The sequence below is a fragment of the Hyperolius riggenbachi genome, chromosome 1 (genome assembly GCF_040937935.1).
Source record: "Hyperolius riggenbachi isolate aHypRig1 chromosome 1, aHypRig1.pri, whole genome shotgun sequence".
Lineage (NCBI taxonomy): Eukaryota > Metazoa > Chordata > Amphibia > Anura > Hyperoliidae > Hyperolius > Hyperolius riggenbachi.
In genome coordinates this window covers 631,630,775-631,645,922 of record NC_090646.1, presented here as the reverse complement: position 1 = coordinate 631,645,922, position 15,148 = coordinate 631,630,775, and the positions used below count along the sequence as shown (strand labels likewise).

The 15,148-nt window shown below is 45.9% G+C and overlaps 1 protein-coding gene across 1 annotated transcript in view; it reads right to left on the bottom strand.

The window, feature by feature from the left end:
* Nucleotides 1–4,404: 4,404 nt before the first annotated feature.
* The window catches only part of TARS1 (threonyl-tRNA synthetase 1), a 71,201-nt gene continuing 60,457 nt past the window's right edge, over nucleotides 4,405–15,148 (bottom strand). Inside the window, exons 18-19 of the mRNA XM_068251241.1 lie at nucleotides 12,022–12,136; nucleotides 4,405–4,992 (exon numbers count right to left, since the gene is read on the bottom strand). Coding sequence (XP_068107342.1) covers nucleotides 4,844–4,992; nucleotides 12,022–12,136 — 264 coding nt within the window. The 3' untranslated portion in view covers nucleotides 4,405–4,843. The remainder of the gene's footprint in view (nucleotides 4,993–12,021; nucleotides 12,137–15,148) is intronic.

The following is a 15,148-nucleotide window of genomic DNA, read 5'->3' as shown; positions in this document are numbered from 1 at the left end:
GTATCAGGAGGACTTGATCATATCCAGGTTGCTAATTGATGGCATGCTGAGTGGGCTTACAGACCGTTGATTATTTTTAATGGCACAATTCTTGTTTATATGTGTGTGACTAGACTTACCCCATTCTATGGGGTTTTAATGTGAATTAATAAATATATTTTTTTACTTTGCTATACACATGACTCTGAGTGCTTTGGCTTGCAGATAGGTTCTGCTTCCTTTCTTGTACAATGAAAATAATGCTCTGGGAGAATTCTGCATAACTTAACAGCCTAAACTAAACATCACTTGGAGGGCGGAGCTACATTCAACATACTGCACTGTACAGCTATAGAAAGTGTATCTAATGCTGAAACCAGGAAAATTACTGTAAAAGTGGGTATCCTGAATAAAGTTACTACATTCTACTATATGACACTACAGTGCCTCTTTAACCAGTTAATGTTTCTAGTACAGTATACAGTATAGACCAAAAGTTTGGACACACCTCATTCAAAGAGTTTTTTTTTTTTTTATGACTATGAATATTGTAGATTCACACTGAAAGCACCCAAACTATGAATTAACACATGTGGAAGTATAGTACATAACCAAAAAGTGTGAAACAACTGAAAATACGTCATATTCTAGGTTCTTCAAAGCAGCCACCTTTTGCTTTGATTACTGCTTTGCACACTCCTGGCATTTTCTTGATGAGCTTCAAGAGGTAGTCACCTAAAATGGTTTTCACTTCACAGGTGTGCCCTGTCAGGTTTAATAAGTGGCATTTCTTGGCTTATAAATGGGGATGGGACCATCAGTTGCATTGTGGAGAAGTCAGGTGGTTACACAGCTGATAGTCCTACTGAATAGACTGTTAGAATTTGTATTATGACAAGAAAAAAGCAGCTAAGTAAAGAAAAACGAGTGGCCATCATTACTTTAAGAAATGAAGGTCAGTCAGTCCGAAAAATTCGGAAAACTTTGAAAGTGTCCCCAAGTGCAGTCTAAAAAAAACGCTACAAAGAAACTGGCTCACATGTGGAAAGGAAGACCAAGAGTCACCTCTGCTGCGGAGGATAAGTTCATCCGAGTCACCAGCCTCAGAACTCGCAGGTTAACCACAGCTCAGATTACAGACCAGGTCAATGTCACACAGAGTTCTAGCAGCAGACACATCTCTAGAACAACTGTTAAGAGGAGACTGTGTGAATCAGGCCTTCATGGTAGAATATCTGCTAGGAAACCACAGATAAGGACAGGCAACAAGCAGAAGAGACTTGTTTGGGCTAAAGAACACAAGGAATGGACATTAGACCACTGGAAATCTGTGCTTTGGTCTGATGAGTCCAAATTTGAGATTTTTGGTTCCAACCATCATGTCTTTGTGTGACTTAGAAAAGGTGAACGGATGGTCTCTACATGCTTGGTTCCCACCGTGGAGCATGGAGGAGTGGGGGTGCTTTGCTGGTGACAGTGTTGGGGATTTATTCAAAATTGAAGGCATACTGAACCAGCATGGCCACCACAGCAGCGGCATGCTATTCCATCCGGTTTGCGTTTAGTTGGACCATCATTTATTTTTCAACAGGACAATGACCCCAAACACACCTCCAGGCTGTGTAAGGGATATTTGACCAGGGTGCTGCGCCAGATGACCTGGCCTCCACAGTCACCAGACCTGAACCCAATCGAGATGGTTTGGGGTGAGCAGAGTGAAGGCACAAGGGCCAACAAGTGCTAAACATCTCTGGGAACTCCTTCAAGACTGTTGGAAGACCATTTCAGGTGAGTACCTTTTGAAGCTCATCAAGAGAATGCCAAGAGTGTGCAAAGCAGAAATCAAAGCAAAAGGTGGCTACTTTGAAGAACCTAGAATATGACATATTTTCAGTTGTTTCGCACTTTTTGGTTATGTACTATACTTCCACATTTGCTAATTCATAGTTTGGATGCCTTCAGTGTGATTCTACAATGTTCATAGTCATGAAAATAAAGAAAACGCTTTGAATGAGAAGGTGTGTCTAAACTTTTGGTCTATACTGTATACACTTCCCTAAAAACTTCTAAGCCTCAGGGGAGTAAATATTCGTACTCTGCTAGGATTGACGCTGTGCACGCTCCCACTCACTAGTGCACGCCCTGCCACGCTCGTTTTCGCCGCTGAACGCTAGCATGGAAATAAATTAATCCCATTCATTGATCTAGGTCCCCGTCTCAATGATTGCGGCATCAATGAGATGCCTGTGGTAATTTGTAAACACTTTAAAGCCCCATTCACACTTGAAAGCGCATACGTTTTGCGGGAGTGATTTTTCCACAATTGCACGTGGAAAAATCACTGGACACTACATCGATTTTCCCGCGATTGCATTTAGCGCTTCTATAGCACTGAAACGTGATCACCGGGAAATCGCCTGAAAATGTTGCAGGCTACGCGTTTGGCGACTTGCGTTAATCACCGGCGATTAATGCATATCGCCCAAGTGAGAACGGGCCCATAGGGTTTTATTAAACTAGCGCTTTAAAAAGCGCTAGCGTTTGAGCGTTTTGCCGAAATCGCTGGCAAAATGCTCTAGTGTGAATGGGGCCTAAGTTACACTTAAACGCATTAGTTCCTATTCACGTACTAAAAGTAGGCGCAGGAAGCTAATGACTGAGGGCATCTTGTAGCCAAATAGTAAAATTACACCTACATCCATTTATTTTAATAAACGAGACCTACAAATGATTTAAAATTAACCCCTTACCTCCTACACTCTCCCATAAATAACCAAATAAAACTTTAGCATGAAAAAAAAAATTACAATGAAAAAAAACAAAACATAACAGTTACGTTGGGGACTAAACGTCCTCGATTGCACACCCGTCCCTGTAGCAGTCCTGCTCATATGCAGTACGGCCACAGGGACGTGAGCGCGTTCAAGGACGTGCATTTCCAGGGCCGCACTGGCTCGGCCAGTGGCCAAAACAAAACAGAGCCGCGGCAGGGGAGCGGATGATCGTTGAGTGACGGTGCGGGCACAGGACTTCTTCAGGGGGCTGGTGGAAGCCCCCGGTAAGCAAAACTTTTTTTTATTGCTCAGGTAAGGTTCACTTTAAAAAGGTGAAACTAATATATGAAATAGGAACCCTCTGCAGATGTTTTGGATAAATTAGCTGATTACAGTGTGACACTTTGAGACTAGAATATTGAACCTTTTCACAATATTCTAATGGTCTGACATTTTGATGTTCTCGTAAGCTGTAAGCCATAATCATCAGAATTATAACAAACAAAAGATTGAAATATCTCACTTTGCATGTAATGAGGCCATTTCATATATTAGTTTCACCCTTTAACTACCTTAAGACCGCTCCACGCCCATGGGCGTGGCCGCGGCGGCAGCCCCAGGACCGCCTAACGCCGATTGGTGTCAAGTCCTAGGGCTGCAGTTTGCAGATCATGCGCAGGATGCGCGCGCATCTCCTGTTTGGGGGGAGCGGAGTTCCGCCCCCTCTTCAGTCTCCCAGTGGAGATCGCCGCTCGGAAGCCCGTTAGACAGCGTAATCGCCGTCTATTTACATGTACAACGCTGCGATCGGCAGCGCTGTACTGGGGACAGCCGTGGGGCACACGAGAGTGATCGGCTCTCATAGGCAGAAGCCTATGACAGCCGATCGCCAGGATTGGCCAGCTGGGGGGTGGGAGGGTTTATAAATAAAAAAAATAACAAATATTGATAAAAAATAAACAAACACTGGTGGAGGGGGGGGAGGGGTGTGGCGATCAGACCCCACCAACAGAGAGCTCTGTTGGTGGGGGGAAAAGGGAAATCGCTTGTCTGCTGTGTTGTGCGGCCCTGCAGCTTGGCCTTAAAGCTGCAGTGGCCAATTACAGAAAAAAAAGCCTGGTCTTTTGGAGGGTTTAGCACTGTGGTCCTCAAGTGGTTAAGTTGAATTACTGAAATAAATGGACTTTTGCACGATATTCTAATTTTTTGAGTTTCACCTGTATGTACTACTCAGCACCGCTGATAGTGTGAACAGGCCCCAGGACTCACGCGTCCTAAATTATTTCCAACCCTCCCTTCATGAAGCGGATTCCACTGGTCAGCTGTCACCGTCTCAAGATATTTGTGAGAGGACCAGCTGGTTCCGGTCTAGTAAGCTGGCCTATAGGAGCAGCTTACTAAGGGAGTGAGGGGAAAAGCACAACACCCAGGCCTGACTCGCTGAATCAATCGCCTCAGGTGCTATTTTTGTTTTTTTTAATCACTTCCTGTTTGATGAGGTTGATGGCCTAATCTGTGAAACACATTGATTAGTATATAGTAGCATCACTCTCTGTAGTGCAGTTTGCCTTTTAGGTGATCCATCTTGCATGTACTCTATACAGATGCCAATAAACAAATAATGAGAAGCCGTTAAGGCACAAGACAGATATGACTTTAATGTTTCTCCTGTTTATTAATCAAGTATTGTTGTACAGCCTGGTCTTCTTCCTCCAGTGAGGATTTGTTCTAACCTGTGTAACGTTACAAGATGGCAGACCGGCTTCCTTCCCCCGGAGCGGATACCGCTGCCCCCACAATCATTTGTAAACCACCCCCACCCACAGAAGGGAACAGGACAGGATGAAAAACAGACATTTAAAAAAAAAATAATCAAGAAAGTTGTGAGGTGAAAAGGTTACATAAACCTGGAGAATAAAAACCCTTCCGTCCCCTGAGAAAGCGTTTCCTAATAAGCTGGAGATATAAATTAAGGGGCATCTTTGTTGTGTTTGGCTCATATGCTGGTACTTCGTTATGAAGCCGTTCCAAGGAATGACAGCCGTTCTGAAGAATGACCGCCGTTCCTCGCACGTCGGAGACAGGAAGTGTTAAAATTCCTCTTCAGAGGTTTTACATCTGGATTCTTTCAGCTGGAGGAGCCTGGCGATGGTTTCAGCGACTGTGCGCTCGCCGTGCACCTTGTTATCTCGTGTGCGGATGTTAACGGTCTCGCTGGTCTTCTCCTTCTCTCCGACCACTGAAAAAGAGAGAAAGACTTTAGTATGGTGTAGAAAAGACACCCCTACAGCATGCTCGCTGTCAGTACCGGAAAACCTCTAATTCAGTTGTGTAAAGTTGAAATAGACCTGAATTAACCACTTGAGGACCGCCCCCAGCCGATGGGCGGCGGCAAAGTCCGGGCCCAAACGACCGCAATACGCCCATCGGCGGGGGCGGCTGCGGGAGTGGCTATGCGGCGATCGCGTCATTCGTGACGCGATCAGCCGCCGGGGACTGGCTCCGTCCACCGCTCGTAGTAACCCGCCGGCCGTTCGGAAGCGCCGGCGGGTTACTAGCACCCGGATCGCCGCTGCACATATGTATAATAGGCTTTGTAATGTATACAAAGCCTATTATACTGGCTGCCTCCTGCCCTGGTGGTCCCAGTGTCCGAGGGACCACCAGGGCAGGCTGCAGCCACCCTAGTCTGCACCCAAGCACACTGATTTCCCCCCCCCTGCCCCCTGATCGCCCACAGCACCCCTCAGACCCCCCCCTGCCCACCCCCCAGACCACTGTTTGCACCCAGTCACCCCCCTAATCACCCATCAATCACTCCCTGTCACTATCTGTCAACGCTATTTTTTTTTTTATCCCCCCCCCTGCCACCTCCTGATCACCCCCCACCCCTCAGATTCTCCCCAGACCCCCCCCCCCCGTGTACTATATGCATCTATCCCCCCTGATCACCTGTCAATCACCCGTCAATCACCCGTCAATCACCCGTCAATCACCCCCTGTCACTGCCACCCATCAATCAGCCCCTAACCTGCCCCTTGCGGGCAATCTGATCACCCCCCCAACACCAATAGATCGCCCGCAGATCCGACATCAGATCACCTCCCAAATCCATTGTTTACATCTATTCTCTCCTCTAAACACCCACTAATTACCCATCAATCACCCATCAATCACCCCCTATCACCACCTGTCACTGTTACCCATCAGATTAGACCCTAATCTACCCCTTGCGGGCACCCAATCACCCGCCCACAACTCAGATTGCCCTCAGAACCCCCCTTATCAATTCGCCAGTGCAATATTTACATCTGTTATTCCCTGTAATAACCCACTGATCACCTGTCAATCACCTATCAATCACCCCCTGTCACTGCCACCCATCAATCACCCCCTGTCACTGCCACCCATCAATCACCCCCTGTCACTGCCACCCATCAATCAGCCCCTAACCTGCCCCTTGCGGGCAATCTGATCACCCACCCACACCAATAGATCGCCCGCAGATCCGACATCAGATCACCTCCCAAGTGCAGTGTATACATCTCTTCTCTCCTCTAAACACCCACTAATTACCCATCAATCACCCCCTACCACCACCTGTCACTGTTACCCATCAGATTAGACCCTAATCTGCCCCTTGCGGGCACCCAATCACCCGCCCACACCTCAGAACGTCCTCAGACCCCAGCCCTGATCACCTCGCTAGTGCATTGCTTGCATCTATTTCCCCCCTCTAATCACACCTTGAGACACCCATCAATCACCTCCTGTCACCCCCTAGCACACCTACCCATCAGATCAGGCCCTAATTTGCCCTGTGTGGGCTCCTGATCACTCGGCCAAACCCTCAGATCCCCCTCAGACCCCCTTCCGATCACCTCCCCAGTGCATTGATTGCATCTATTTTCCCCTCTAACCGCCCCCTGAGACACCCATCAATCACCTCCTGTCACCCCCCTAGCACTCCTATCCATCAGATCAGGCCCAAAACATCCTGTCATCTAAGAGGCCACCCTGCTTATGAAAGGTTCCACAAAATTTGCCCCCTCATAGACCACCTGTCATCAAAATTTGCAGATGCTTATACCCCTGAACAGTCATTTTGAGAAATTTGGTTTCCAGACTACTCACAGTTTTGGGCCCGTAAAATGCCAGGGCAGTATAGGAACCCCACAAGTGACCCCATTTTAGAAAGAAGACACCCCAAGGTATTCTGTTAGGTGTATGATGAGTTCATAGAAGATTTTATTTTTTGTCAAAAGTTAGCGGAAATTGGATTTTTATTGTTTTTTTTCACAAAGTGTCATTTTCCGCTAACTTGTGACAAAAAAAAAATCTTCTATGAACTCACCATACTCCTAACAGAATACCTTGGGGTGTCTTCTTTCTAAAATGGGGTCACTTGTGGGGTTCCTATACTGCCCTGGCATTTTAGGGGCCCTAAACCGTGAGCAGTAGTCTAGAATCCAAATGCCTCAAAATGACCTGTGAATAGGACGTTAGGCCCCTTAGCGCACCTAGGTTGCAAAAAAGTGTCACACGTGGTATCGCCGTACTCAGAAGAAGTAGTATATTGTGTTTTGGGGTGTATTTTTACACATACCCATGCTGGGTGGGAGAAATCTCTCTGTAAATGGACAATTGTGTGTAAAAAAAAAATCAAACAATTGTCATTTACAGAGAGATTTCTCCCACCCAGCATGGGTATGTGTAAAAATACACCCCAAAACACATTATACTACTTCTCCTGAGTACGGCGGTACCACATGTGTGGCACTTTTTTGCACCCTAAGTGCGCTAAGAGGCCTAAAGTCCAATGAGTACCTTTAGGATTTCACAGGTCATTTTGCGACATTTGGTTTCAAGACTACTCCTCACGGTTTAGGGCCCCTAAAATGCCAGGGCAGTATAGGAACCCCACAAATGACCCCATTTTAGAAAGAAGACACCCCAAGGTATTCCGTTAGGAGTATGGTGAGTTCATAGAAGATTTTATTTTTTGTCACAAGTTAGCGGAAAATGACACTTTGTGAAAAAAAACAATTAAAATCAATTTCCGCTAACTTGTGACAAAAAAAAAAAAAATCTTCTATGAACTCACCATCCTCCTAACGGAATACCTTGGGGTGTCTTCTTTCTAAAATGGGGTAATTTGTGGGGTTCCTATACTGTCCTGGCATTTTAGGGGCCCTAAACCGTGAGGAGTAGTCTTGAAACGAAATTTCTCAAAATGACCTGTGAAATCTTAAAGGTACTCATTGAACTTTGGGCCCCTTAGCGCAGTTAGGGTGCAAAAAAGTGCCACACGTGGTATCGCCGTACTCAGGAGAAGTAGTATAATGTGTTTTGGGGTGTATTTTTACACATACCCATGCTGAGTGGGAGAAATATCTCTATAAATAGACAATTGTGTGTAAAAAAAATTAAACAATTGTCATTTACAGAGATATTTCTCCCACCCAGCATGGGTATGTGTAAAAATACACCCCAAAACACATTATACTACTTCTCCTGAGTACGGCAATACCACATGTGTGGCACTTTTTTGCAGCCTAACTGCGCTAAGGGGCCAAAAGTCCAATGAGCATCTTTAGGCTTTACAGGGGTGCTTACAATTAGGCACCCCCAAAATGCCAGGACAGTGAACACACCCCACAAATGACCCCATTTTGGAAAGTAGACACTTCAAGGTATTCAGAGAGGAGCATAGTGAGTCTGTGGCAGATTTCATTTTTTTTTGTCGCAAGTTAGAAGAAATGGAAACTTTTTTTTTTCTTTTTTTTGTCAGAAAGTGTCATTTTCCGCTAACTTGTGACAAAAAATAAAATCTTCTATGAACTCACCATGCCTCTCACTGAATACTTTGGGATGTCTTCTTTCCAAAATGGGGTCATTTGGGGGGTATTTGTACTATCCTGGAATTTTAGCCCCTCATGAAACCTGACAGGTGCACAGAAAAGTCAGAGATGCTTGAAAATGGGAAAATTCACTTTTGGCACCATAGTTTGTAAACGCTATAACTTTTACCCAATCCAATAAATATACACTGAATGGTTTTTTTTTTATCAAAGACATGTAGCAGAATAACTTTCGCGCTCAAATGTATAGGAAATTTTACTTTATTTGAAAAATGTCAGCACAGCAAGTTAAAGTCATTTTTTTGCCAAAATTCATGTCTTTTTTGATGAATATAATAAAAACTAAAACTCGCAGCAGCAATCAAATAGCAGCAAAAGAAAGCTGTATTAGTGACAAGAAAAGGAGGTAAAATTCATTTAGGTGGTAGGTTGTATGACCGAGCAATAAACCGTGAAAGCTGCAGTGGTCTGAATGGAGAAAAAGGCTCTGGTCCTTAAGGGGCGAAAAGACTGTGGTCCTGAAGTGGTTAAACACTGGGACCAGGCCAACATGTCTAGTGCTCACCTCCATTATAAAGTTCTTGAGTTGCCTCCCCCCCACATACAGTTCCTGAGTGTCTAGTGACCTTTCTCCCTCTCCTATACAGTTCCCTGGTGTCTACTGGTCCCTCCTCCCCTACACAGTTCCCTGATGTCTAGTGGTGCCCCCTCCCCAATACAATTCACTGATGTCTAGTGGTCCCCCCTCCCTGATACAGTTCCCTGGTGTTTAGTGTTCCTCCCTCCCCTATATATTTCCCTAGTGTCTAGTGGCCCCACATCCTCCCCATACAGTGTTCAGCTGTCTAGTGGTGCCCATCCCCCTCCCCTAAACAGTTCCCTGGTGTCTATTGACCCCCCCCCTTTCCCCTATATAGTTTCCTGGTGACTACTGCTTACCCTCTCACTCACCCATATAGCTTTTCTGACGATCTTGAGCTTCACCGCCAATATAACTTCCCTGGTGGTCTAGAGTGGGCCAAACAATGTAAACTGGGGAAAGCCCTTGTGGACAAATGTGACAGCTCTGCAGGCCACATTTGGCCCGTAGGTCAGAGTTTGACAGGTATGCTCTAATTTCAGTTTTTTTGGAATTCTTAGAAATCAGCTGTTAAGGTGATGCTGTAAAGAAAGTACTGTTAAAGGAAACCTGAGATAAGTAACCTTGATAAATTAAAGAGTCTGAAGCGAGAATAAATCTCGCTTCAGACCTCATAGATAGCAGGGGCATGTGTGCCCCTGCTAAAACGCCGCTATCCCGCGGCTTAACCCGGGTCCCTTCACCCCCAAATCCCCCTCCGTGCAGCGGGGGAGCGCTTCCGCATAGAGACAGGGCTAACCGCCGCAGCCCCGCCTCACGCGCGTCTGTCAGCGCGTATCTCCGCCTCTCCCCCGCCCCTCTCAGTCTTCCTTCGCTGAGAGGGGCGGGGGAGAGGCGGCGATGCGACGCTGATAGACGCGCTGTGAGGCAGGGCTGCAGCCGTTAGCCCTGCCTCCAGCAGCAGCAAAATCTACAACCAATTTGGTTGTTGATTTTGCGAAGGGGGGGGCGGCGTTTGGTTTGGGGTTGAAGGGACCCCCGTTTAGCCGCGGGATAGGGGCGTTTTAGCAGGGGCACGCGTGCCCCTGCTAACTATGAGCTCTGAAGCGAGAATTATTCTCGCTTCAGTGTCTCTTTAAATCCTTTTTATTTAACTAGGCTGTATTCATCTACTTTTAGTACTTGTTTGAAAATGACTAAACAGATCATTTGTCAAGGCTTCAAAGCACCGTGTACAGCTCTGTCCTATATTTGCCCTCAAATGTTTTTTTTACAAGCCTATTATATGATGTACCGTTTATAAAAGACTGCAAAGCACTGTGGGTAAACACAGCAGTTACCTTGTTGACCAGATAAACACTTTAACATGGTAAATGACTTAATAGCCTATGAGACACATTTATAGGTTGCATTGAACTCCTGGCAAAAGTCATCCTTTTCTACTGAAATACAGAATTTCTGATCGTTTCCCACTTGTACACACGTTTTCAGACCGCCGCAGCGTGCCGGAGATAAGTGTGTGTCCGCCTGCGTACAAGGCTGCTGCTTTATTGGTCGTGAGGACAGACCTCTCGTTCTGCTGTTGTGAGGGCTTCATTCAAACGCTGCCACGAGGAAGGAAAGCTATTACTAAAAGCTCTATTAAGAATCAATAGGCAGCATGTGCCTCACCTACACATGGCGTGCTACAGCAGCTGCTGATCAGTGTAACAGGCCTGAGAGGTTAGTGTCTCTGTTGTATCTCACGCTGAAATCAAATGGTATGTTACTAAATACTAGTAAAAAAGTCATGGGTGCCCATTAATTCGTAAACTTCCCATACCTGCGTGGGTTTCTTACATTGTCAAAAACAATCTAAGAAGTTAATTGGATCCCCCAAAAGTGACCTTATGCTGGGAATACACAATGAGATTTTTCAGGCGATGTACTGTCCGATCGTATTTTCGATCAATTTTCTTAACTTTTCTTATCAATTTTCATTCACTTCTATGAGAAATCGATCAGAAAAACGATCGAAAATAAGATCGGACATGTCGGAAATTATCTCTCGAACTATGTATCTGCTGGAAAAAAAAACAACTTATGGTGTATTCCCAGCATTAGACTAGGTTAGGGGCATTAGGCTTTGAAAATAGTAGGGAGTAGATTATTATCTCCTCTGAGGGGCAATTTACAAACTTTGTATGTGCTCTGAAAGATCTGGGGCGAGATGTGCATAATGTAATCATAACCAGGGCTGTGGAGTCGGAGCAATTTTGGGTGCCTGGAGTGGGTGGTTTCATAAACTGAGAAATCGGAGTCGGGTGTCGGATGATTTTTGTACCAAATCCACAACCTTGGTAAGAATTAGACTAAGGAGTCGGAGTCTAAACCATTTTGGGTACCTTGAGTCAGAGTCAGTGGTTTCATAAACTAGTTGGAGTCGGATGATTTTGGTACAGAGTCCACAGCCCTGATAACAATAATAATGTCTTAGTTACCCACAGTGAAATACAGTAATGATATGCTTTGCTTTGCCTGCCTGCCCAGTACATGATTTAGCCTAGTGATGGAAACTGTAATGCTTCTGAAACAGCCAGAGGATGCGGAACAGAAAACCACATCGGAAAGGTCAGAAATTGGAAATGCATTATTTTCTCCAGGCAGCGATTGAATTACGGGTAATTACTTGTGTCTCGCTGCACGTATCCTTTAAGCCCTCGCCTCTCGTGTCTTCATCATAGCGATGTCGCAGCAAACACACACACAGCTATGCTTTCAGGTGCGCTGCTGTGTTTTATGCACATACAAATGAATCCATGCCTGAGAACAAATCAATTTCTCTCACCGAGGATGAAGTTATACTGCGCAAGCTGTGCGTTCCTGATCTTCTTATTGAGAGTGGCGCCCTGATCCAGATCTACATCCGCCATGAAGCCAGCGTGGTGGAACTGCTCCCTGACCTGCGGTGCACAGAATAAAGACAAGCTCACAGTGAGGCACAAAAACACATCAAGCAGAACAGCCACAGGATAGAATGGTGAAGCCTTCACTCATGTAAAGTAATGATTCAGTGTCCGACCCCCTGTGTATCCCATGCTGGTTATCTCTGTGTCTGAGTCAGGGCGGCTGGACATATGGTACATCTGCCTGCAGGCAAAGTTGTAGCATTCCTGTATGACGCAAACAATCATCACACACACTGTCTAGCGCACAAAATCTAAGCTACATACAGCCCTGTGACTGCTGGCCCTTGGCCACTAGGGGGAGTTCCCAAAGGGTTCTATATGTCATTACATCTGGGAAGGTTTTCAGAGTGTGGCAGCTACAGGGAGAGAGCGCCTGGGATGTCAAACTTAGACCATCCTCAATGTCTAGTGGCCACCTCCCTCCCTTATATAGTTCCCTGGTGTCTAATGGCCACCCGTCCCTATACAATTCCCAGGTGTGTAGTGGTCTTCCCTCTCTCCCCTATAGAATTCCCTAATGTTTAGTGGTCCTCCCTCCTCTGTACAGTTCCTGGTGTTTAGTGGACCCCCTCCCTTCCCTGTACAGTTCCCTGTTGTCTACTGGTCCACCTTCGTCCCCTGGTGTCTAGTAGTACCCTTCCTTCCACTTTCTGCTTGGTCTCTAACTTTAAGGGCTTGTTTCCACAAGGGGGGCTGTAGTGTTTCCCTGCATGCATATTTGGACAAAGAAATGCAGCCTATTGAAATCAAAAACTGACTCTGAATTTACTTATGGGAGGGGAAAAAACTAAAATGGACAATTAGCAACAAAAAGAAAAAATATATATTAAAAAAAGTCACATCATGCATGAAAATTTCTATAGCCGCACATGGAACGGCAAGAGGGATTCTTAGGCATCCTCATATCAGACCACGTAATGGCTTGCGTCTCGTCTGGCTAACACCAGGACGTTTTCCTAGCCAAAACGTTAGCAACACGTTTGTACAGTATCGGGCCTCAAACTGTCGCCCAAGTGATTGAGCCTGATCCCTGGGGATGACAGTTACTGAAAGTGTGTCCGTAGCCTAAAATGTTTCTCTGCTCTGCTTTAGAATCATGTTTGGAAACATACTTATGTTCTAACAGGTTCCCTTTGGATAAATCAGAAATGATTCAAGGTGAACTAGTGCATTATGTAACATCCCCGGAATGAAGGAAGTCTTCACTATTACTTAATGTCACATCTTCCCGTGACTTGAGGATGAAGCTATGGGTTATGCCGTTTTGCAACAGTGACATCTAGTGGCAAAACAAAAAACCCAACACACACAGAGTTCAATACATGATTAGACAGAAATATTCTAAAACCATTCCTAACTCTAGCAGCACTTAGCTAAGGCCCCGTTCACACTTGCGGTTCTCTGCCAAACGGACCGGATGACCTGACCGGATCGGAACCGTACGGTTCTGATCCGGATCCGGTCAGTTTGCATCAGGTGTTCATCAGGATGCGATCCGGATCCGTTTGGCAAGATAGTAGAAAAGGAATAAAAATGTTGGGGTCTGGGAGGTCAGCAGAAGGTGGACCTGTGGAATCAGGCCCTCCGCTGTTTAGCACTCACCTCCACCTCCGACATACTGCCAACATCTCCAGCACGTTTAAAATCACTGCTGCTCCACTCCAAAATGCTTGCCCATGTGTCCCCATCCAAAATCGCCTCTTCAATACGCATAGGAAGTGGGGTAGAACATCCGGATTTTTAGCCAGTGTGTTGTGCGCTCTCCGGTTCTCATTGGTTTGTATTGGCCGGATGGTGCAGTCCGGCTCCGCTCCGGATACGGCTGCCGGAGGAGCCGGACCAAAAAATAGCGCATGTTGGGTCTTATGCCGGAGTCCGGATCCGGTCCGGATCCGGTCCGGACGAAACGGACGCATGTGAACGGACGCATAGGCTTTCATTGCTATGCCGTGCGTCCGTTCCGTCCGTTCTGCAAGCGGTCCGGCTCCGGCACGGCGATTCCGGACGGCGACCGCTAATGTGAACCGGGCCTAAAAGGCAAGAACAACAGTTCTCAGGGTGGATCTCGTGCATCTATATTTTATCAGGCTTTATTACCTTTTCCTGTGGAACTCAATGTACTGAATATTTGTCTAGATATAAAAAGCCCCTCGGGTGAGACTGGGCCACTATCTGATAGCTACACAAGTTCGTTCCAGTTTACTGCGTGAGCGGTGACAGGGCAAAGATGTGATTGGTTGGGATTGAACTGCCTGGCATTACTCCTTGCTCAAACCACTTGTGGAGGTGAATGTGAATAAACTCATCCAAACTGCACTGCACAAAAACATATCTGACAGTCCTTGTAAGTCTGTAAGTCAGGGTCATACCTGGTTAATATAGCACCTATAGCAAACACTGAATTTGCCCCCCCCTCCCACCCCCCAGTATAAGTATCTAGAGTTAGCCCCCCCCAGGATAAGTGTCCAGAGGTAGTAACCTAGAATAGCTAGCCAGAGGCACTCCACCCAGTATAGTTAGCTCCGGTTTTCGTTGCCCTCACAGTATAGGTAGTTAGAGGTGTCAACCCAGTATAAATAGCCCCCATATATAGCTAAAATATATATACTGTATAAGTAGCCCCCCAGTACAGGTAATGAGAGGTGTCCCTCAGTTTAAAGAGAAACCATAACCAAAAATTGAACTTCATCCCAATCAGTAGCTGATACCCCCTTTCCCATGAGAAATCTTTACCTTTTCTCAGACAGATCATCGGGGGGTCCGTGTGGCTGATATTGTGGTGAAACCCCTCCCACAGTGTGATGTCAGGACCATGGTTCTGACATCACACTATGGGAGCCTTGTTGCATTGTGGGAAATAATAGCGGTTTACAACTGCCAAAAAAGCAAGCAGCATCTCCTTCCAGTGACATCACCTTCCAGCAGTAAAAATGTCACCATGTGATAAATGTCGGAATGTAATCCAGGGAGAGGAAAGATTTTACAATGGGCAAACACTGACTAAAT